This window comes from Lepidochelys olivacea (genome assembly GCF_965140295.1).
Source record: "Lepidochelys olivacea isolate rLepOli2 genome assembly, chromosome: 9".
Taxonomy (NCBI): Eukaryota; Metazoa; Chordata; order Testudines; family Cheloniidae; genus Lepidochelys; species Lepidochelys olivacea.
The window spans coordinates 76,156,624-76,181,169 of NC_140419.1; the positions used below are offsets into that span (position 1 = coordinate 76,156,624).

Genomic DNA, 24,546 nt, shown 5'->3' on the forward strand with positions numbered 1-24,546 from the left:
GAATGGCTCACTGAGCAAAATGACTGTAGACATATTTATTGTTGGGCCAACGATTGCTGGATTTTTCTTTTTATAAGGGATCTAATTCTGTTATTACCATACAGCCAGGGTTGTCATCTGTGGAGTCTAACTGATTCTGATCTTTTTGTTTCTAGATATTTCTAACCCCTTTGCTGTTCCAGTGGACCTTAGTGCCTATCCCATGTATTGCACTGTAGTTGCTTACCCAACTGACCTCACCACAATCAGGAGGAGACTTGAAAACAGATTTTATAGGTCAGTTTGATTTGTATCTAATGTTTAAATTCCTGTGTATTTTATCATGTATCCAACTAGAACAGCTTAATTGCATTGTGACCCCCTTCGGACAATAAAAATTACTACACGACCCCAGGAAGGGGGGACTGAAGCCTGAGTCAGACCAAGCCCCTAGTAGGGGGGGCCAAAGTTGAAGCCCAAGGACTTCAGCCCCCCTGTAAACTGAGTCCTGATGCCCAGAGCTGAAGCCCTCAGGCTTTGGTCCTGGGTCACAGTAAATCTGAGCCAGCCCTGGTGACCCCATTAAAATGTGGTCATGACCCACTTTAGGGTCCTGACCCATAGTTTGAGAACCGCTGCACTAGAATCATCTGGTGAGCTGAATGTATTGCAACTCAACAAATAACTTCAGTGAATATTGCCACTTCCTCTAATCCGTGTCCTCAGCAGGTCTACAGCATAAGATTTAGACTCCATACCCCATCTTCAAAGAATAGGTCTTGATTTTTTTTTTTTTTGTCATGTTGCAAAAACAAAACCAGATTTCTGGACCTTGCTCTTTTTCCTGATCTGAGACATCTGCCTTGTGTCTTCCATCCTGCAAATATCGGCAGCCGTTCAGATTTGCTTGATCACGCCTCTTCTCGCTCTTGCGCCTGAGATTTTCTTTCCAGTGCAGCAAACTTAGGGGGAGTTCAATAATCTTGCCTTCATCTAGTAGCATCTCAACTTTTTGAGCTGATTTTGGGGCAGCAGCAAATAATACCTTTATTAGCCCCATCTCCTTTCCCTTGGAGGCCCAACGTTTACCATTGGGACCACTCAGCCAAGTTCCTTCACTGCATTTGTTTCTAGCTGGGGCAATTCCTTTCATTGTTGATTGGCATGTGAGTTCCCTTACCAGGTAATAGGCTATGGAGCCTGCCACCGCCAACCTGGCAAATGCCAGACATCCAGGCCATCTGAACAGAAGCTTTGTGTCTTGGTGCTGGGCTTGCAAGGACTACCTCTTTTCTAACTAAGTTTTATGGCACCAAAGGAAAGTAACATTTTTCTTTCCTCTTCCCCACCCTTCACTCAGGAGAATCTCAGCATTGATGTGGGAGGTTCGATACATCGAGCATAATGCTAGGACTTTCAATGAGCCAGAAAGTCCTATAGTTAAAGCAGCCAAAATTGTAACGGATGTCTTACTTCGCTATATTGGGTGAGTACTTTGTATTTCCTTATGCCAGCATTTCTGGGTTTCTAAACCAGTTCTGAAATGTATTTTGACTTGTCCTGTTGCTCTGCAGGGATCAGAGTTGTACTGATATATTGGATGTATATAATAAAGTGAAAGCAGAAGATCTAAGCAGTACTGATGAAGAGGAGGAGGTAAGAGCAGTAAGCATGATCATCAGAAGCATACTTAGCTCTTTTTTTATTCAGTAGATGGACAGAGTTTAAAGATTTTTATGGGGGTTTTTTTACGTGTAATCGCTTTGGGGTTTGATAGAAGAATAGTTGTTATGTAACTAGTGTGGCATGGTCTTGGACGATAAACTCTCCGCATTTAGTAAGATTGATTCTTTGAGGCTGGCTAGCCATCTGAGTCTTCCCTGAGTGACTGAGTTTCACTCTCATATGGAGAGGAAATGCTGAGAGTGGGGGGGAAAATGCATGAGGTAACAATATTATATTATTCACTCCAAAGAAACCATGTGGACAGTCATCTCTCTGCAATCTGTCCACCTTCCAAGTGGCACCATAGTGGATTTTGTGTATTGAGACTTTACTTTTTTTTCATTTCTTGGTTTTGCCTTTTAAAGATGACTGATAAACAGAAACTGCTGCAAAGTTGTAACACTGTTGTCCTTTTTTATCTATTTAAAAAATGCAGTTTTCAAGAATATTACAGAGTATCATTTTCCATTGTGATGTGGTGACTGCCCATAGCTACAACTTCCTAGTTTTGCCTTTAGTTCTTTCAGGCTCTGGTGTATGAGCCATTGACAGTGGGACACATTTATGATGATCATTTGCATCTACCCTCTGCAACCCCCTCTCCCCAATATATCTATTATTCAAATCTTTGAATGAAAACTGATTGCTGGATGAACATCTGTACCAAATGAATAAACATTACACATCATTCATAGCTTTTTATAACAGACCAGAATGAATACAGTGGATCGATTGTGTTGGAGGGTAAGAAAGGAGTGGTTGTTACTTTTGTCCTAATCACTGTTGTGGCAAATCTTTTTTTCCTTTAACAAATCTCTGCCCCCCCACCCCCACCCCAGAAAAATAATAAAATCACGCTGTTTAAGCGTCTGCCCCAAACCTCATTGAAGCCAATGGAAAGTCTCCCTAGTTGACATCTGTGGGCCCCTTGATCCAAGTAATTACTGTAATAAAGATCTGATCCTGCAAAGGGCTCTGGGTGGGAGCACCACAGTGTCCACACAATGCGACATTGACTTAAGTCGGCAGCGTACCTTGCAGGTTCAGGGTCTGTGCCATTCGGAGTTGATACCAAAATATGAAAATCAGTTCCTCCTTTAATTAGATGCCAAGACTGGCTTTTAGGGGTCTTCGTTTCCCTTCTAATTTTCATGATCTCATGAACACCTATAGTAGTGTGACCTTGCAGTAGCACTTAATGCCCTTTAAGCTTTGGTGTCTCTTTCACCTGTCAGTGACCTCAGGCCACGCGGCCAGCAAATGGTCCCACTACTCCACCAAGAAGTAGAAATACTGCAGCTTCCTGAAGGAAAATGATGAAGGAGGGGGATGGCTGAGACTGCCATTAAACAAGCCAAGTCCTTATAAAGAGAAACTAGAGAAACTGGCATGGGCAGAGGCTGGAAGAGGGGTAACTGGCTCTCTCGGCCATTCTTGCACACATGAAAATGTGTAAGACAAACCCTGCAGTTTCCTACCCTGTCCTCAATGGGTTTGAGAGAAACTCCTAACCAGAAAGATTCCCTCCCCCTTGATTCTGGTGTTCAAGGAGAACTATTGTGTGACATCACTAAGATTTTAATATGGTAAAATGCTGCTATTTTATAAACGTGTTGAAGGTAGTTTAACCCTTTGTAGGCTGTATAAATAAATACATGCAGTGGTGTTATAGCCCAGACTTAAAGAAGAGCTCTGTGTAAGCTTGAAAATTTCTCTCTCTCACCAACGGAAGTTGTTCCAACAAAAGATATTACCACTCCCACCTTGTCTCTCTGAATAAATGCATGTTTGTTTGTTTTTTAAATAAAATGAAGGGCTCCTGTAACTTAAAATCCTGAAGCTTTCCTTCACAAACCTACTTGACTCATGTGGGAGGACTGTACCTCCTAGGTCTGTGTGAATCATACTTCCCATGTGGTTTTGTGATCAGCAGTGTCTGGCATTGTTGCCATATCCTCTTCCCTTTTCCCAGACCCCTCTAAGCGTGAGCATGTTCGGGGAAATGCAGTTTACCCCACCCTCTGGCACCACACAGCTCATCCAGAAAAGATAACGCAGCATAGGCCTGTATTAGCTTTCCATGAAGCCCTCTCTGCAATGAGGATTTTCCTTTGAGGGGGGTCCCTGGGTGCAGCTGCAATTAGGGTGAGTCCCTGACAGTAATGCTGCTCAGTGGAATCACTGGGACCGGTGCCAGAGCCACTTGTCTACACGGATGCTGCTGGCCTCCTGCAGATACCCTGGGATCCACATTTACTTGGCAAACATTGTGGCTTATTGCTCAGGGCAGCAAACCCTACCTCTCCCCAGCAGAACAATGTGAGAATCTCCACAAGGGATCATCATGGAGTTTTCCACCCTGTGAGCTTCCTCCCATAGGTTTTTTGGTGGAAAGAAGGGGACTGGCAATCAGGACCTTAGTGTTTAAATGTTTAGCTTCATTGAAAAAGCCCGGCGTAAGTGTATTGTGCTAGACATATTTGTTGATATTAGTAATGTAAAAAGCACAAAACATCTCTGCATTTTCTCCTTCCTCACAAATGTGGGATAAATAATTTTAATAAAATATGTTTTGTTGCATATTTTTGTAGTACAATAGCTCTTGCATTTTACCTGTCAAGTAAGGTGTTTTTCTGTTTGTGGTCCTGTGCTATTTCTTGTTCTGTTTTAAAATTAACCTGTATGTAACTAAATGAATAGAAAAGGAGTACTTGTGGCACCTTAGAGACTAACCAATTTATTTGAGCATAAGCTTTCGTGAGCCACAGCTCACTTCATCGGATGCATACTGTGGAAAATACAGAAGATGTTTTTATACACACAGACCATTAAAAAATGGGTGTTTATCAAAGAGCACTGAACATACATTGTATATTCTCTTTGGGGTCTTACAGGACTCTACCTCATCCATCCATTTTAATTTTTTTATATATCTCTGTGTAGGTATATTTATATATGTGCACACACATCAGAAACAAACTCAGGGAGTTGAAGCAGCTTTTCTGTTTAAAGATACTAAAATATAAAAGGTGGAAGTTCTAGTAAAAAAAAACCTCTAGTTTTGCTTAAATCTTTTTTTTTTATTGCAGTAATTTTACCCAACACATTTATTCTCACAGTAATAGTTTGGTTTTGTTCTGTGTTTTCATGCTAACACTTGTTTGAGTGTAATCATTACCATTTCCTTTAGGTAGCAGAAGTAGATGTAGATTCAGATGGGCCTGGAACTTCATGTGGGAAAAGAAGAGTGAGTAAATAACTTATCTGCGTCCAGTTTATGCTCTAGGCTTTGGGTTGGTCCACAGAATTAAAGTCCCTCACTTACGGCCTGATCCTGCAAAGACTTAACTTTACACAGCAGTAAGACTGCTTGTACATATTAAGTTTAAGCACATGTGTAAGTGTTGGCAGGATCAGGACCTTATATTACTATAGAAATAATTTGTTGATTGCTTAGTGGCTGTTACTGTCCCGATGCTTTGGATATCTGTACGAGAGCATTAACCAACAATATACAAGCTGCTTGTGCTCCTTCAGACAGAAAAATATTGAATTTGTTTACTTTATAAATACATACTATTACTAAATTAATGGCCAAGGAAGGCTGCATATATTACATGTAATAGCTAAGTTTAGCGTTCAACAAGCAATTATTTTTCCATGGTAATTAATGAGCAACTTTTCCTTAATCCAATAAGGCATTGCGGCCTTTCCGAAATATATAAAGCTCTGAACCACAACTCTTGCATCTAAAATGTTGTATGGATATTGAGTTGGATATTTTTATGTTATTAAAAGAGAAAATGCATTCTTCAGTAAATTGCATAGTCCGTATTGTTATACCACTCAACTTTTGTTGCATGTTTTTAGTTATGGACTTCAATTTTGAACCATTGTCTGAGCACATTGATAGTAATTTTAAAGCCAAGACCAGTAGATACAAAAACCTGTATACTTTAAAAGTTCTTAAAATACAGCTTTTATTTTGTTCCCTTAAAATCTTCAGGTAAGACGACCAATAAAAAGGCAGCCCTTCAAAGCAAGCCCTGGTGCTTGGAAAGAACAGTGCAAGCAGTTGTTAAGCCTAATATATGAACGTGAGGACTCCGAGCCTTTTAGACAGCCAGTTGATCTCTTCTCCTATCCTGTAAATATATTTCTACTTTCTGTAATGTAAAAAAAACCCATTCTTATAATATTTCAGTCTTTTAAGAATTCATATATTCTTCATGCTGCTGTATACATTACTGAGCTCCTCTTTGTCAGTCACAGTCTGTCTTCTTTCATGAGTGCTAAATTAATTCCCTCTGAGAAAATGAGGGACCTGTAGCCCTGGATTGAGCAGGAATAGGGCTGGCAGGAAATAGCCACCGTCTTCAGAGAGCTCAGTCAGTGCACTTCAAACCCTCCTGTTGTTCCTACATCTCACGATCTCTTGAGCAGAGACTGCCAGACACATTCTGTTAGTGTGATTGAATAAAGGAACATAAATTAGCCCATTTAAACTCATTTTCACCTCTGATGAAATGTGAACCCTTGAGTGCCAGCAAAGCCCCTTGGAATCTGTAAATATGAGTCTTGTAGCTAGAAGATTTAGCCTAAAACAGAGTTTGTGGAACAGTTTGATTATTTTGTGGGTTAGGATAAATTTGAGAGAGATTGGACTGTACAGGGACATGAAGCAAAGCACATGTAATGTTTGCTTAACCAGTTCATGGCAGCTAGTGATAACTTTACCTAGTTGTTAATATTACATACATTATTTCTGTAGGACTATCGAGATATTGTAGACACTCCAATGGATTTCAGCACTGTGAAAGAAACTTTGGAAGCAGGAAATTACACCAATCCTCTGGAATTTTACAAGGATGTTCGCTTAATATTCTGCAACTCTAAAGCTTACACACCTAATAAAAAGTCACGGGTAAGCAATAAAAACATGTATACGTGACATCTCAGGCCATTTCTTCTAAGATCTTCAATCACACTTTCATATAAGGAATGAATGGCACTTGGAATGTGCAGATGGAGGTCGTAACATGATATTTTTAAATATAAATGAACAGTCTTTATCGTTTTAAGGACCTAGGATAATAAATTCCCTTTGCAAAGCCCTCCCAGAACATGCAGGTGACTATGTCTCAGTTTCTTGAGAACTTTCAGGCAAAACATTCAGAAATACTGTAGTTATAGTCTAGATCAGTGGTTCTCAACCTATTTACCATTGTGGGCCGCATATGCAGCTCTCTGTGGTATGTGGGCCGCATCCACACCCTATATATACTACCTGTATGGCTCTTAGGATGTCACGTGGGCTGCAGCGGCATGCTGATTGGGCCGCAAGTGGGCCACGGGTTGAGAACTACTGGTCTAGTACTATAGGTATATCTACACTGCAGGAAAAACCCATGTCAGTGAGTTGGAGAACCTGTATCAACTGACTTGGGCTCGCACTGCAGGGCTAAAAATAATAGTGTTTATGCTATTTCTATTTGGAATGTCGTTGTTGTAAAGTCACCCAGACTGGCGGGTGTAGTTACTAAAACTACTTTTAATTCATCTGTTGACATTTTCTAAAGTTGGAGCTGTTTTTATTCTGGTAATATATGCGAGAGCTGAAACTCAGTAATGCTACTGTGATTCCAGAAGCCAAGCAAAACCAATGTAGGCATGATCTTTAGTAATGCAGGAAAATAATGCATATTAAAAAGTAATGCCCTTGTCCTAGCACACTCATTTAATGCCACCATTTAACATATTTTGAAAGAATGCTGGTTACCATTTCAGGTACCACTGCCATGCAGGAAATGGAATGTGCATCAGGTATTAAGAATGAAACCTGTTTGGAGCTAGACTGGGCTGTTAGGCTGAGCTCTGAGTATTGGGTGGCAGATAGGTGCACTGTCCCGCACTGAGCATGTGGAATGGGCTGTGACTCAGGGTGGTCTACACAGAGAAAAAGCCTACAGTAGCTAGTGCTATAAGTATAGTGCCCTTGTGTGCATTAGCTTAATGCACTTTGAAAAAGCATTAAGCTAAACCTCCCAAGGGCACACTTGGATTGCAGTGTAAGTGTCTACACGGGGAATAGTATGGAATATCTAGTGCACTTTGAATTCACACTCTACCTTAACGTGCACTAACTTCCCCATGTAGACAAACACTCAGAGTGTTAAAGTGTTCTCCTCTTGTTCTGGTGTGGAGGAAATTACCTCACCCTTTTTTGGGGTAAAGCTTCCCACCACTTTCATACACCTGGATACAATCTGCTAGCTACTGTATATGGAGGTAAAGCTGTGGCTCCTCCCACTCTCATCCCCTTCCTCTCCGCTCACTCACAGTAGGGGAGTATCAGATGTGCAGTCCCTGCCCTTCCCTTTTCGTGCCAGAGGCATGAGCCAGGCAGCGCTAATTTGGATGTGCAGAGGGTGAGATGCCTTGGCTGTACTTACACTGAACTTACCAGGCTTTTCTCTCAGCTATATTGGGGCTAATCAAAAATCTAGCCTTTAGTTAAATAGGCTAAACTTGACTTCATGCAAAAAAAAAAAAAAAAAGGGGGAGGGGGTGATGTTTAACTTCACGTGAGACTTCAGGGGGTTTAATGAATTGTTTTAATCCTTTCTTATTAGGGGTACCTCATTACTTGTTTGTCATCTATTTGGTTTGTACAATAAATAAAATTAATTATATTTTAAGACCATAAACTCTGAAGTACTTCATTATTGATTTCTATAGCTAGAATACAGATGACTTCTTTATACTAGGACACGTGTTATGATTTTCGCAGTTGTCTGTCGATATGGATTTTGCTTTTGGAATATTGGAGGTTGATATATTTCTGTGAAGTTTTGCATGGAATTGATCTCCACAGTTAGAGCAATCAGTAAATCTGGCCATAATTTCTTTCTCCAGATCTATAGCATGACGCTTAGACTATCTGCCTTATTTGAAAATCATATTAAAAACATCATCTCTGAATACAAGTTGGCCATGCAGTGTCAAAAGAGAAATAAACCACGATACCGAAAACGACTAAGGAGCAGTAGTAGTTCACCATCTAGTAGCAGAGCATCCAGGTAACTTAATAATGAAACTCACTATCTGCTTATTTTGAAATTCTCTGTTTTGGGGGAAATTAATGTTCAGATAAGAAGGAAGTAACAATATGGCTTATTTTATAGTACAGTCTCTCCTGTGGGTGACCAGATTGTGAGTTTAAATGCTGAGGCTCATACGTAATCCTAACAAGGGGAGGGATGCTGTATAAAAGTGTGAAAGGAGCTGTATAAAAGCCATATTAATTTCTATAACACAGTAGGAAAGCAAGATAAAAATCTTGTTCTTGAACAGTTGTATTCCTTTAATAAATTCACCAATATTTTTGCTTTGTTATGTATTTGATTATTACAGCTATGTAACCTTTGAGACAAAAGATCAGATGCTCCCTGTTACATTTAAACATCAGAATTACACTGATGATCTGGTAACAGTGTCGTGTGTTTTTTTTGCTTTTCAAATCCTTTTGTGTTAACATTTGTCTATTTTTGGGGTGTTTCATATCTTCAGCCCTAAAGGGAAACAGAAACAAGTGAAGATGCAACCTAAAATCAACCAGAATACCTCACTGCCTTTGACTAGGACTAGCTCTTCAGTTTCATCTCATGGTAAGTAGAATAAAAAATGGCGTACATGGCCAAGCCAAAGTCTGAAAACAGGAGTGCCTGAAGTATTTCCACTGCTGCTTCCTAATAACCACAGTATGAAGAAAAGCTGAGGGGTATTTATTGCTGATCTTAAACAAGCTCGTTGTATTTATCTATCAAAGGCTAGTATCTAATTGCTGTATAATTAAAGATTTTGGTTATATAAGTATGTTTGGCATAGGTTACATGCAAACTAGATACACTAGTAACTTACAAAAACTTGAGGGATGTATCAAAAATTTGTTTCCTCTGCATTAATTAAAGAAAAGACTGAGCCATTTTGGACCTGTGAAATCTGATTGTTTGCAGAGTGCCCTAGCACGTCAGTATAAGGAGAGATTAAGGAAATCATCTGAGTTTATTATGTCCTGTTTTTAAGTTTCAGATACTACCGAGGAGGCTCTGGGTTCAGCCATTGGTGAAGAAACAGAGGGCCAACCATCCTCATCCGGGTTAAATACACAGAACCGAAGTGGAAATAACATTGATCCAGGGAAAAATAGACTAGTCAGGAGTAAATCCACACCAGTTAAACAAGGTTGGAAATTATATACTTTCTTTGGATGACTAGTTTTACTATAAAAGAAATCTGCTTCTGGTATCTATGGACTACTGTAGACAAACACTTATTGCGTTGCAATATGTGGTATAAATCTACAGTTCTCCAGTGTGCTCCTCAATCTCCATGAGGACTATGTTCACCAACTTTCTAATTGCTGAAAACCAGACACCCCTGCCCTGCCTCTTCCCCCAGGGCACCCCTCCTCCCCTGCTCCCTCTCCTCTTCCAGAAAGCTGGTGTGATTGAGCAAGATGGTGCTGATTTTTGAGACTTAGAACAGCTTGACAGGTTTAGAAGAAGTGTTTGTTCTTTGCCTTTTGGAAAACTTTTTTCTTATACTTGATGCCTTTCTACAACAAAGTTCTCCACAGAAAAATCATGTAGAAAAAACCTCTATCCTTAGGAGCATTCATTAAATATGTCACCTATTCTGTAGGTAGGCTTTCCCCACACACTTTTTCAGGGACTTTTTTTATTTTTAAAAGAGAAACCTGATTGCAAACTCAAATGAAGCAAACTTAATGAACTGATTCAGTGTGGTATTATACAAATACATATTGACATTTACCCAGTGTGCATGTATTTGGAATTGTGGCCTAATACTTAGGGCTTGTCTATACAACTTTTCTAATATAATCTTAACTAAATTAATGTGGAAGTCTGTGTAGTTAAATAGATGATACCCCCTAATGTAGATGCACTTCAACCCATTTAATCCTTGTTTAGCATGTACTAGTAAATTACTAAATTAAATTAAACTCATGTAAATGAGGGTTAAACACATTTAAGTGCATCTACATTAAGAGAGATGTACCACCGCCATTAACATCCAAAAAAATGTTTAAAAATTTTCCTATAACTTGGTTAAAAGCCTATCCCACCTCTTTTCTATGTGTCATTAGATACCAAACGTTACAGGAATTTGAGGTTTTTCTAAGGGCGAGGGTGAATGAGAAGTTCCACAAACTTAGAAAAGGCAAGTTTCAGCTATCCAGACAAGAATGCCTTGCTAAAACATAATATCTCAAGATCATGCCAAACAAACCTGGCAGCATATGTAATTCTGCTATAAAATGCAGCAAACCATTTGCCAGATGCTGCTAACTACTCGGCCCATTTTCCATACTCATAATCATCTTGTTTCTGTTTTAGAATCTCTAAATTTGTTACAAATTTTATGGCTTCTGGTGTATTATGCACACTAAGATTTGTTTTTGTAGAAATTAAGTCTTTTTAGGTGTCTAAATAGTTCTTTGAAAAGCTGGGAAGTGATTTTCGGCTGTTTAAGAAAGTATTGTATTTTAAATCAAACTTATTTTAAAAACTGTCGCTAGAATAGCCATCTCCGAATATTGTTTGAATAGAAATGTATTAATCGACACTCTTGATAACTCACAGAAAAGTAGCCTTGCCCTACTTCCCAAGTATGTGGGGGTGCAGTAATTGGCATTGCGGGGTGCTGGTCCTGTAGGAGCACTAACTGGCATTGAGGGGGAATGCTGAATTTTAGGGAGAGAAGTAAGTGTTATTGAGGGGGTTCTGGGGGTGTGGATGGAGCAGTAAGTGGCATTGAGGGGGCATGGGGGGATGACTAACTGGAATTGATGGAGCATGCTGTGGGTGGGGGCACTAACTGGCAGAGAGGGGGCGGTGGAATTGGGGGAACCATTAACTGGCAGCGGCGGGGCGGTGTGTGTGTGTGTGATGGGGGTGGGGAACTCGGGGCACAGTGGGGTGGGGTCTGTCCCCAGAGCGAGGGTCCAGGGCAAGAAAATGAGGGCACAGCAGTACGGGTGAGGGGGCAGACTGGATCTCCCCTCGAGCAGCGATAGGGCCAGTACCTGGGTCCAGGAGTCAGCCAGTTCTCCCCATTAGCAGCTGAGCAGCTGCTGCTCTTCCCACCATCTTGGTGTGGAGGCTGATCACGATTACTCTGGTAACCGGACTTTTAGTGTCCAGTCAGCTATGCTGACTAGACACTGCCAGGTCCCCTTTTCGACTGGACTTTCCGGTAAAAAACTGGACATCTGGCAACCCTAGAGTGAACCCTGCTGCTGAAACAGTTACTTAGTGGGCTTAAGCCCTGCTGTTTCAAACAGCTAAATGTACTTGTGATCTCTCCACCTGAGTGCTATATTAAATTGAGCTTATTTCCCTGCTTTGTCGTGTTTCTGGACACATTTTTTACAATTCTGAAATCTGTTATCTAAACTATGGGATAAATATTCTCCAAAGATTCAACCAATGCCCCTAAAATGTTACCAAGATGGGAAAAGTTGATAATTCTCAAAGAAAGTTAGGAGTTTCCCAAAGGCTTTTAGGAAACCGCTAACATTTTATTTGGCATATTAAAGCTGAAGAGAAGGGGGAAAATATTTTAAAAGTTGAACAGAAATGTCCTGACTAGCTCATGGCTTTTGTTTTTTATCTGGAGTTACACAGTGGTTCACAAAGCTGTGATAGAACAGGTATAAGTGTTTCACTCTTGTGAAACTGTCAAAGGGTACACACACCTTTCTCAACATATGAATATTTTTGTAAATCAAATTGCTATCATGTTAAGGTGCACTTACAAAAATGTGGTGTTTGTTATGGGGTAGGGCTTCACTTTTCCAGGATGAATGTGATTTTTCAACTTTCACAAGCAGTATATGTTAACTGTGAAAGGAGAAATATTTTAAGCCCGAACACAGCAAAGGCACTAAAGCATGTGCTGAGCTTTCAGTACTTAGTAATCCCATTGATTTCATTTGGACTCCGCACATGCGTAATAGTAAGTATGTATTGAAATGCTGATTGGGGCCTTAGAGAACAGATGTTTGATGAGGGCTGATAGCACAAACTATTTGAGAGAAATGTAAATTTTGATAGAAAATCCTTTTTATATTTGAAAAGAATTTTTCCCTTGAACTGCTGCAGTTCAGATTTAACTTTGTTATCACACTGTTAACAAGTGATTGTTTTTTTGTGTTTGTTTAGATCAGTCTCTTGATGGACCACTTACAAATGGGGATAGCAGAGAGCCTCGGATAGCAGTCAAGCGAAAGTTAGTAAGTGCCTCAGAAGAGGAGGAACACCTAGAGGAAGAGGAGAAAAAGAGAGAATTAAAAGAAAAACCTGGTTTATCTTCATCAGAAAGTGGGGAGTCAGGATCCAGTTCAAGCTCTGAAAGCAGATGTGGCTCTGATTCAGATTCTGAATCAACCTCTAGAACAGATCAGGATTACATTGATGGAGATCATGACTACAGTAAAGTTGTGCAAACTAAACCCAAAAGAAAAATTAAAAGGAAAATTTCTAGTGGGAAAAGAAATTGGCAGGGCAGAGGGACAGGGAGGAGAGGTAGATGGGGCAGATGGGGTAGATGGAGCAGAGGGGGAAGAGGGAGCAGAGGGGGAAGAGGAGGCTGCAGCAGAGGAAGAAGAGGAGGCAGGGGAGGAAGAAGAGGCAGAGGAGGTAGAGGAGCTTCACGAGGAGCAACCAGAGCCAAACGTGCACGAATGGCAGAGGATGAATTTGAGAATCTGTTTGGAGGCCGATTTGGTGAGAATATGTTTGGAGGACGATTCAGTAGGCCACCACGAATTAAAACAAGGAACGAGGGCAGGAGAACTGTTTTATATAATGATGATTCAGATAATGACAACTGTGTGCACACCGAGGATCCTCTGAATCTTGGTACTTCCAGATCGGGCAGGGTGCGGAAAATGACAGAAAAAGCCAGGGTCAGCCATCTCATGGGATGGAATTATTGACAGATAAAAATCTTGGAAAAATTTCAAATGAACTTCAATGGCCTTCTACTGCAGGGATTTTACCAGAAAATCTACCAAGCAAGTTGTGGGGGGACTCCACTCACTTTCTACAGTGGTGCTTTTCCATTATGCCAGTATACATTTGTTTTAAGACTTCAGATTGCCACACTTCATTGGTCAAAAAAAGCCTTACTTATTAGTCCTTAAATTACAGAAATTCTTCCCCACGCACTACAAGTTCATTTTGTTTCAAGGAGCTTCCAGCTTCTCAATAATAGCATGACATTTTGAATCATGATTATGAAATCTCTCCCTTGTTTTGTTTTTTTGTATTATAGAAATAGCACCTTCTTACAGAGTTTTTATATGGTTTGTCATAAATCCTTATACACAGTAATAATTATAACTTTTGCACAATACACCAATCCTAAAGGCAGCTATAAAATGTTTACCATTTCTATATTGTAAGAAGGATCTGGATTATTTTAATCTTCCCAGGCCAAACTTTCATGAATTGTGCTGAACTGAAGTATGTTTATACTACAGTTTAGGGGGGGCTTGAAATGCGTTCTGTTGGTTCGTAATTCATGTAAAAAGTGAGAAAAGGGTTGGTGCCTTGTAAATATGTAGCAAACCTTTGATGTGGTGTGTCCTAATGTGTGCATTAACTTTATTAAAAAGAGAATACTTGAGAAGTATGAATATCTAGACAGAAGGTGCCAAATGCAAAAGTTACTTGCATCTATTTTCTTTTTGTCCTCTCATATTTTTATAGCATTAATAGAGATTGTGCAGCAAAGGGTTAATTTCAACATTTGAAAGGTTTCTCCTCTTCACAGCATTACATGTCTTAATAGTAGCTCAGCTACCTCTGTTTACAACTACTGGAAACGTAAAAGAAAATAGACGTTATTCTGCAGTGCTTATAGAAGAAGAGGCAAGAATGAGTACAGCAGGGATGGAATTGCTCAAATTGTGAAGAAACCATTTCTTGATCATATTGACGCTCTGAAACAAACCTTAGTGTAGCTATCAAAGCTTTCACAAGCCTAATATGCTTTTAGCAGATGGTAATTTGTTGGGCAAACAGCCAGTGGGCTCTCACATATTTCTGGTGTCGCTTATTCAATGAAAGTCTGTTTCTGTTTTTAATTTGATTATTGAAACTTTCAAAGAAACCTAAATTGAGCTATCGTGTCTCTACTGGCTACTCATATTTTTGTATCGTTACTGATAAGTTTCCATTCATATCATTGACAAGACTCCTTGTAGCTCAAGCTTCCAGAAGAGAATTCACATTGTACTGTACTCTTGCCTTGTAAATGTTGCATTGAAAAATAATAACTTGCACTCATTCTGGCAGTAATAATACAGTATGCAATGCTATGAGGGAAATGTAGGGTTAGGAGATTACTCTGTATCTTGCTCCTCAGGCTGAATGACTGACTGTGTTTAATTAATTGGAACATGCTTGTTCTTGTGGAGTGAGAATGAGAGTTGCAGCCTTCTACTTTGTAGGGTCCAGTTAAAAGATTTGTGGGACTCTGTCATGTTAGAGCAAGGAAGAGACACCTAGCTGGGTTGAGATAGTGAATCATTGATTACACGAGAAAAAGGGATGAGAGAGGAGGTTTGGAAATCGAAATAAGTGAGGGATGAAATTCTGAAATTTCTTCCTCAGTGTGCATCTTTTAAAAGTTGGTCAATAATTCTGGAAAACCTGCGGGGGAGGGGTACACGGGGGGACAGTGAAGTGTATATTCTCATGCATATATAGATTTGTTTCTGGCCTTTTTTTATGACAAATATTATCAGGCTGATCTCTCTTTGCAACAGTTCTAGTCACGTGCAAGGTAACTGGAACAAATGCTTTGCGGGTCATCAGGCTTGGGAGTGGGGAGAAGAAAGCAGTCTAAGTAGTATATAGTAATGATCTGAATTTATGGTACAGTAAAAATCTCTCAAACTTTTTGTTACAGTCGTCGTCCTGATTATGCCAAAACTAATTTCTGGGCATGACTCAGATGCTCCATTTAACAAAGAAATGGATACAGAGGATCTCCTAGCTCTGTGTTGGGCTTTAAAATACAAATGCCTGTCCTATCATCTTACATTTTCTTCTGAATACATTCTGTATTCTTCCCTAGAGTTATTGGTCCTCATGTCCATGTAACCAGGAAAAGCATGGATATGTAAGTTCTTAGACATAATCATACACATTTTAGATCAAAGTTCTTTTTAACCAATATGAATGCTAAGATTCCTATGCTAAAGTCCTGAGATTCTGAAGAAATGCTATTCATATATTTCTGGCTGGCTAAAACTGTAATTATTAATTTATTTGGGGGGGGAGGGGAGGAGGAGGAAAAACATGGATTCCTGAAAAAAATCATGATTTCCTAAGTTTAAATGTATTTTTAGCAACAATTAGAATAAGATTAAATATGTTCTTAAATGTATCTTTTATATGTAATGAAGTACTGTGAAGATAACAGTAAAACAGCACTTTGCTGTGGTGTAAGTATTAATCTAAAATGTGTTGTTTGATTAAGAGCCAGACAGCAGGGTGTGCTAGAACAACAGAGCTATTGCTTTTTGTAAAGAATCTGAGAATTTTTTTAATTTTATTTTATTTTGTGCATGAAAACCTTTGTATAAGCATGAAAGAAATAACTTATATTTTGAATGCTATTTTTACTTGATTTTGTATCTGGATTTTTTTTTTCCAATTTAGACATTTGATTTCTTTCTCAGCCTCATTCTGTGGATTAATTATAACTGTAGTAAGTTGGACAGTTTTTCTTTTACTTGGGTGTTAAATTCAATTAGAAGCCACTTAATTAAAGCTGCATGACACTTGATTTTACCCTGATAGCTGCAGCAGGAGCAATGAAACAAGAATAGCCCTTGCACCAAAAGGGTTGCAACCCAGTCCTTCAGACCTCAATCCAAAACTTCTGTGCCCATTTAATGCCTCATTGAAGTCAATGGGGTTCCATGCAGGCACAGAGCTCTGTCCACTCCGAATAGTCAGCAATGTCTTTATTCATACAGTTTTAACCAAAAGTAACTTCTCTTTGGGTCCACTCTTTAATACTTGTGTATGAAGGTGTTTTGATCATATATTTAAGATACTAATGGTTAACCAAGTCCCTAGTCAGGCTGTAGATTGCTGATATTTAGGTAATATTCAAGTACCAGGCTTTCTCCAGAAATGGGTATGAATGTTTATAGAAGTTTTGAATGGTCTCACTCCCTAGTGTCTGCAATTTGAGGGCATCCCATTACCAGCCTTAGGAAACAGGACTGCAAATAGAGCCACCAGCCAGCAGCTACATTTGATTTGTGCGTGTTGGAGGGTTCCTTTGATTCTCCCCTCACCCCCACACACACTTTCAACAGGAGGGGCCTCAATGTTTGAGAGTGTGCTTGATTATTGTGTGTTTTGAATACCAACTTACTACCTCTGCAGCATGCCCAGCTCCTGCAGGCACAGGGCACACAGGCCCAAGCTTCGCCCTGAACACTGATATGTTGTCACGAGGCCTTCAACCCAGTCCCAGACTTCCATTTTGCCTCCCCTTATTTTGCGTGTCTCTGCTCCATCCCCTTCTGGTTTTGTGGCTTTGTTTCCTCCCTTTTTCCTTCCGTTCTTTGTTTCTCTGTCCTCTCCTAAGAGCCAGCCTATGCTGCTGCTCCTGCACTCCATAGTATTCCCCTGAATTTTGTCGGCAGGAACAGCTGATCCTTAAACTCTGACACTCTTGCTGGGCTATTAGGAATACAGTAGGTTCTTTCTCACCTGTCCACCTAAAGTCACTTGCCTGTAAATTCAAGTCAAGCTTTTTTTCTTGCCAAATTTTGCTTATTAAGAAACCTTCCAGAAGTGTTAGTAGTAAATGAATAGAAATGTAGAAAGTTCTTGGGCCTAATTCTCCATTGTCCTGCACTTTAGGTCTTCATTTACACCAGTGTAAACACTCAAATCAGAGCAAGTACTGTTTGCACACTCTGAGGTAAAGGTACAGGCCAGTTCTGACCATTTGAATTAAAAATGTAGGTCTCACCTGACCTCCCATATAAATTGTTTCATGCTATTATCTGAATTATCACGTTTTCTTTATCTGAACGTGAGTTAATGTAACACCTGTAAAGCTCATGTATTTCTTTTCCAGTGTCTGAGATAGTGGGATTAGCATACAATTTCACCTGCATTTTGGAATATTCAGTTACAACTCAGCATCACAAACACCAATCAGCATGGTATATTTTGAAGGTTTAGCTTATCTATCTGTTTAATTTGGGGGCGCGGGGTAGGGGAGATCTCTTATGGTACATGAAGTATTCTGAAATGCTGAAAATAGCTGAATAGCATGAGGCAATTAATCTGAAAAGTGTTTTCTCTATTGCCTTTAGTGTGTGTGTGTTTTTGAAAAGGGAGTAAATCTTGGGTTGTCATGAGTGCTTTCAGCTGAAAGAAACCTATACTACTTGATTCAGGTTCTTACACAGCATGCATCATTGTAGTATCTGATTTACGTTTCACTCCCGTTTTTCGTTTTGTGTCAGTGTCAAGAGGATTCATGCCTTTTTAGCTGTTGTCATACTTACAGAGCATGAGGTGTACTCAAGCTTCCCAATGAAGTATCCCTCTTCTGTCTCAATATCACATCCTTTCTGGTGTCATACTTATGCCCACTTGTACTCTTTTTAAAAACAAACAAACCCTATAAAATGCAGCAATATGCTGAATGACTGACCATTTCCACTAGTAGATGTTCAGGGCCAAGGGCTCAATTCTGCAAAGACTTATTCAAGAAGAAAGCAATGGGCCTTCTTATGCAAGTAAAATTGCTCATAGCTATAGTCTGTGCAGGCTTGAACCCTACAATAGCAAGGTCTTGCTAGGACAAAAGTAAAGTTTATTAACTGAACTGGGTGGGGAAGTTAACTCAGACCTATCTGTATTTATATCTGCTTCAAGTCTGCAATAATTCCTCACTTTCAAACCTAACAACTTCACAAACTGCAAAGCAAAGATTAAAAAGGAGAGAGACGATGGTATGTTTTCTTAAAGTATGAGAGGAGTAATTCACCTGAAAAACAAGCCATGTCGGAAAATTATCTGTCATATTTATAATACAAGAATTGTGATATGTAAAAGTAAGAGGAGGCAAAAATTTTTACAGTTAGGAAACCAACTTGTGAGTGATTTGAGTTTGAGTTCTTTATACTGTTTGTTTTAATCAACTTCCCTTATGATTAAAAAATAAATGTAGACCTAGCTATTTCTTCTGCACATAAATATGAAAACTGTATAGTATATAAATACTGAATATAATTGAAGTCAGGTGTGTGATGGGTAAAATATCCATGTACAGTAATTAAAAATTAAGGAAAGAAAAATTAAAATGTATTGCTTCTGACAATGGTTTTGAGGAGCTGACTACTAAAAGTGAGATGAATATTGGTAAATATTTGAAAATATGGCTCCTAGATGTCTATATAATGTGTTCGATGAACATTCCAAATCATGCAGTATTAAAATGAGAAAATGCATTTAATGACTCACTCAAGACTAATAATTCACCCTTAACCTGTGCAGAGGATGACAGAGTAAACAAACCAGTTTTAGGTTAAGGATGTTATCAGCCTTAACTTAGTGTATCCTCCTATTGTTGGTCTGTATCACTACTTTAATGTTTTTGAAATGTATTTTTGTGTTTACATTTCTTGGTGTGTTTGGTTTTGTTTTGTTTTTTTTAAACTGTCATGGCAAGTTTTATAAAATGCTAATTATTTACTTGATAGACTGAAGGAGCAGTTAACAATCTATGGATAAATTTATATTTAGTAATGTAGGAAGCTGTCGTGTTCTTACAAGTATGTATTCTAGAAAATTACTGCACATGTGCGGTAGTTAATTTTCAAATATTAGTATATTGAATGTTTACACATTTTTTTTAAAAAACCTCTTTTATGTAAGTAAGTAATAGCCTGCAAAATTTTGGTTTTTAGTGATAGAAACACAAAGACCTGTTGGAAGCTTGTACGTTTTTACTATGTTATGTTTCAGGCCACAGCAAATTTCTGCAACTGCTATGAATCCCTGAAAAATTAGATTTCCAGTGGAATTGCTGTCACAGCCTTAACTCTAGTACGAAAATGGTGCTATTACATATATATGCATGGATGTGGGTACCTCAAATCTGATGAGTGTTTAAATGGGAACTTTTAAGTTCAGCATTTGATGCTGAAAATGCAAACAAACTAATGCTCCTAGATAGATAAGGACAGTTATGCTTTGTGATTTCATCATAAAATATTTAAACTTCCAGGCATATTAGAACAATTTCCGAGTCTCTTATAAATAAGAAGATAGTGCATACCTTCCCAGTTTCTGGGTGCATTAAACATTTGTGAAGGTAAGGGTAGTGCAAGAGGGAGAGCGCTTGAAGTGTTAGAGAGCGAAAGGGTCTGTTTGAATGGAAGATAAATTTGGTGTTTCTGTGCTATATGGTGTTACCATTCATAGTGGTTTTACAGGTTTTTTTTTTGACCGACAGATACCCCACTTAGGTTTTCAAAATGCTTTCTCAGTAAGTGGCATTCACCCAACATACTCCTATATCTAAGGCTGATTTTTTAAATTTTCCCTAGGAATATTAATATAAGTTATTCATTCTTTACATAAGAATCATTACAGCAGACTTCATTTAGAAATATCAGTTTTTACAGTTGAGGGGCTTGGAACAATGAAATGGTGCTGTCTAGCCTCGCACATTTCGGTGTTCTTGACAGTTTAAAATACTCCACCAAAAATGCACAAAACTGATTTGAACTGATATGTCTAGTTCCTGTATTGATTTTTCAAGGGGATATTTATGCCCATATCTTCACATCCGCTATCTCAGGTCCCTTTAAATGAATACTTCAGGGATTTTTAATGCCACTTGATGGCAGACCAAATGTAATATTTATATGCAACGAGCTGTTAGTTTTTGTATTGTAAAAATGTAAATTTGTAAAGATTTTTTTCTAGCGTTTTTTTGAAGTCACTTATGTAATTTAGGATGTTTCATTTTTCCAGCTGTGGGATTGTCTTAATAAAAAACCATAAATCTTACTTTGATTTTGCATTACTTATTAAACAGTTTAGACATTATAAAGACAAGTGAACTAGTTAGAGCTTTAACTAAGCATACCGAAAATTCACCTTTTGATTTAGTTCTGGATAATTCTACACTGAAGTTAGAGGAAAATTATGCTTTTTATACTATAGTAATCATTGGAACATCAGTTGACTGGTTGATGGAAAGCTCCCACATTCCTTATTTAAGATCTTCGGGCCATACCAGATAAGCCAGGAGGGGGGGAAAGGAAATACAATCAGTTCCCATGCCTGGAGTGCCCTTTGAATTTTTGTCAGCAGGAGAGGAGCAGACCCTGGCACAGAATACCATGGACATCCATGCTTCCTAGCAGCATTTTCTGCCCAGGTATTAATGGCAACTGCTTCCTCCAAGTCACCGCTGTGGAAGTTTTCCACAGTGGCAGGTCTCATGGTACTGGACCCCCCTCCTCCCTTAGCAGCTTACAACCTTAACCAGCATTTCTCCCTCTTTTAGGAGTGGAGAATAATGCTGAACAGCTTGTTCCCTGTGGAGCATTTCGCTAGTGGCATCTGTCAGGTCAGAGAAAGGAAACAATGCTGTGGAGCTGACCCCGCTCAGAAACGTTAGGTCTGGGTCACCTCTTGTTTATGGGAATGGAGGGGACAATCTAGCACTTTCTAATACCATTAATTTGCAAATTGCTTATTTAGAATGACATTTGTGGTGTAAAGCTTGAGTTACTTGGCTTCCGGAGGGGAAGCATGAAAGGACTTGGGGAGATTAAATTCACCCACAACTACAAAGCACGAATAGGTCGGGAGACTACATTATAGACCACACCCTGGGACAGTTATTTCAATCTCAGAGAGCAGGAAGGCAGGGCTTCCAACTTCCCCTACCCTCTCATGCAGCCACAACATGGTGTTATATGATGAAGATAGCTTTGTGTTGGCTGAAATGTGAATTTCACATTTTAGGGTGATGTTATTTTGAGGAACAGAAGCAGAGTTTCTGACAGTGGTTTTAGTTTGCCCAAGTGCTTTTGGAAGAAGATTTTTAGCATTGTACCAGTAACAATTTAAAGCAAAATACTGTGAATTACTTAGTTGGCAGAGCACATGGTCTTTCCAAGGGGCATGGAATTATGAGGGTAAAAACCGATTCTAATGGAAATGCTGGTAGACTCCATTTGACTCCTCCAGCTGGTCTTGGATTTCTGCAGGATGCCCAATAGACTAATAAATCCAAGATTATCTGGCACGTTGAAGCCCTTCTCCAAGAACTATACCAATGGGAGGAGCAGATGGTGTCCTCATTCTTAGTCTCTCACCTGTAATTTTGTTACAGGTTTTGTATAAAGTTCTTATCCACCTTCTAAGCATCTCCCACAAACCACCTGCTCTGACCTCCTGACTGTTGTACACTATTCATGAACATGGATACCTGTGTGGGATTCTCTTCCTTACATGGGAGTAATGGAATTGCAAAACGATTTTAAAGGCTATTCTCTTTGGCTCTGCAGGGATTGTGTGGGTGTCTGGAATCAAAGGGCCAGCTTAGACAAGCTAACTTCAGAGCACCAACATCTGTATAGCTTGCGTTAGCACATTTTTATGGTGCTGGAGGACCATGGAAGTTCCCAAGACCCAAAATAAGGAATGAGCAGCTGGCTTTCTGTGCTGTAAGGGGAATGGAAAGTTGAGGGCAAGATTACTGGAGTGATGGGAAGAGTTGTGGGATGGGGTGACCACACTGGCCTGCCCGGCCACCTTAACCCCTTTCAGTCCTATCAACTCCACAGGCTGCACCTGTAGGAAGAGCTAGAGAGCAGGGAACTAATTAAAAACAGGTTCAGCTGTGCAGGAACAGGTGGGGCATGTATAAAGACAGGTAGCTGGCAACAGACGGGGGCTGCTGGGGAAGGCTTCAGGAAAGCAGGCAGCAGTCACTCCCTAGGGAAAAGGAGGAGGGTTTGGGGCTGGTACACCCAGAGAGAGAAAGGGAAGGAGGTGTGCTAGGAAGCAGTCCAGGGAAGGAGCAGTGAGGGTTGAGAGGGCAAAGCCCAGAATTGCTGAGCTGTGGGTCCCTGGACTGGAACCCAGAGTAGAGGGTGGGGTTGGGTTCTCCTACCAGCCACTGAGGGAGTGGCACCGAGGCAGGGAAGGGAAGACTTCCTAGAACTGCTAGGGAGAAGGGATTTTGCTACCCCGGAAGGGCGAACGCTGAGTGATCTGGCTAGAGGGCTGACTCACAAAGAAGACACTGCAGTTCCTGGGGCTGAGAGAAGGGCTGCAGACTCGAGGGGGAGAGAGTGTGTTAGTGTGCAAACTGCAGACAGAGCCGTCAACCTCAAGAATTAATCACCAGAGTGACCAGGAGGAGACTCCAGGCCAGCAGTGAGTGCTGCACCCCATGACAGAGGGATGAAGGGAAGAAAAGAGAGAGAGCGAGAGAGACAGAGGGGAACTTTATAATAGGGAAGAAGTGATGTGATGAAGAAACCGTGGAGTGAGCAGAAAGGAAAGTGGTAAAAGAGAAAGAACTTCAACCCTTAATTTGTTTTGTTTGGAGTTTGGCAACTCAGAGAATAAGAGGGAAGGACAGAAGGGATGAAAATATTGTAAGCATAAAGGAAAAAGAATGAAAATTGAAAAGGTCTGATGGAATGAAACTAAAATGGGGAAAAGTCAGAGAATCCCAATAACCTATCGCAAGTTTGTTTTTCCCACTTCCCTTCTTCTTATAAAAAGATGAAGGAAAATCTACCGAGGAAAACATTAAGAAAAGAGATGACTCTTGAATGTGTTATTTTGATTATTATAGTTTGCTAAGAAAGTGCCCATTTATGTACTCGGAATAAGGTGGTGGCACATGTTTTCTAGAGACTTTTTTCATACAGTCACATGTTGCCAGATTTGGCCCAGAGAGAGGTCCTATTTGGACTCCACTCTTACACAGAAAATATCAGTATTTCTTGCTGTGAATATACTGGATTATGATGAGCCCTGAAGGTTAGGGCAATAGGGTATTTCCGTATTTTCTCCCAAGACGCTAGTACAACAAATCCTATTGTGCAGTGCAAATGCACGTAATTGCTGTTTGTATTTCAGAGAGAGCATAAAGATGCCTGTTATTAAGTTATCATATAATAGCCTCCCTTTGTTGCTACTGTAAAGAATTGGCAACAAATGATATGCACAACTCTGAGTCACATTCCGAGATGATTATAAGCTTTTGATTATATGCCTATAAAAGTTAAAGATGCCTGACAACACACTTTTCCTGGAGAGAATGAGTGGGGAATGTAAAGGTTTCATGTGAAAAGGTTGCATCAAAGGCAAAGATGACAATTAGTAGCAGACATGAAATTGTCACAGCAGCATTCTTCACTACTTATGTGTAGCTTGACTGTGGTGAAGAGACTGAATCCTAAAGACATCAGTAACTGCCTGAGGCTGTTCTAAGGACCAAAGCTGGATGCAACTCCTGCCCCTTAAGGATCTTGACCTAGCAGTAGATATGTGAATGCTGAAGTTTATTCCCAGGCAAGGCTAGTTACTCTACTCTCTAGACTCTAATGTGGTTCCTGTATGTACATAAATACCCTTGATATTTAAACAAATCTTCAAGGGAAATGCTCATAGCTGCTCTTAGCAGAGTGCAACTTTCAAATACTAGATACCAAATACCAGGCCATTTTGTAGT

General features: G+C 39.7%; 1 protein-coding gene across 1 annotated transcript in view; it reads left to right on the plus strand.

The window, feature by feature from the left end:
* BRWD3 (bromodomain and WD repeat domain containing 3) overlaps positions 1–20,812 on the plus strand; it is a 91,729-nt gene extending 70,917 nt beyond the window's left edge. Inside the window, exons 31-40 of the mRNA XM_084639372.1 lie at positions 156–276; positions 1,340–1,465; positions 1,554–1,635; positions 4,895–4,951; positions 5,711–5,851; positions 6,476–6,628; positions 8,620–8,783; positions 9,274–9,371; positions 9,790–9,948; positions 12,951–20,812. Coding sequence (XP_084495498.1) covers positions 156–276; positions 1,340–1,465; positions 1,554–1,635; positions 4,895–4,951; positions 5,711–5,851; positions 6,476–6,628; positions 8,620–8,783; positions 9,274–9,371; positions 9,790–9,948; positions 12,951–13,726 — 1,877 coding nt within the window. The 3' untranslated portion in view covers positions 13,727–20,812. The remainder of the gene's footprint in view (positions 1–155; positions 277–1,339; positions 1,466–1,553; positions 1,636–4,894; positions 4,952–5,710; positions 5,852–6,475; positions 6,629–8,619; positions 8,784–9,273; positions 9,372–9,789; positions 9,949–12,950) is intronic.
* Positions 20,813–24,546: the final 3,734 nt, after the last annotated feature.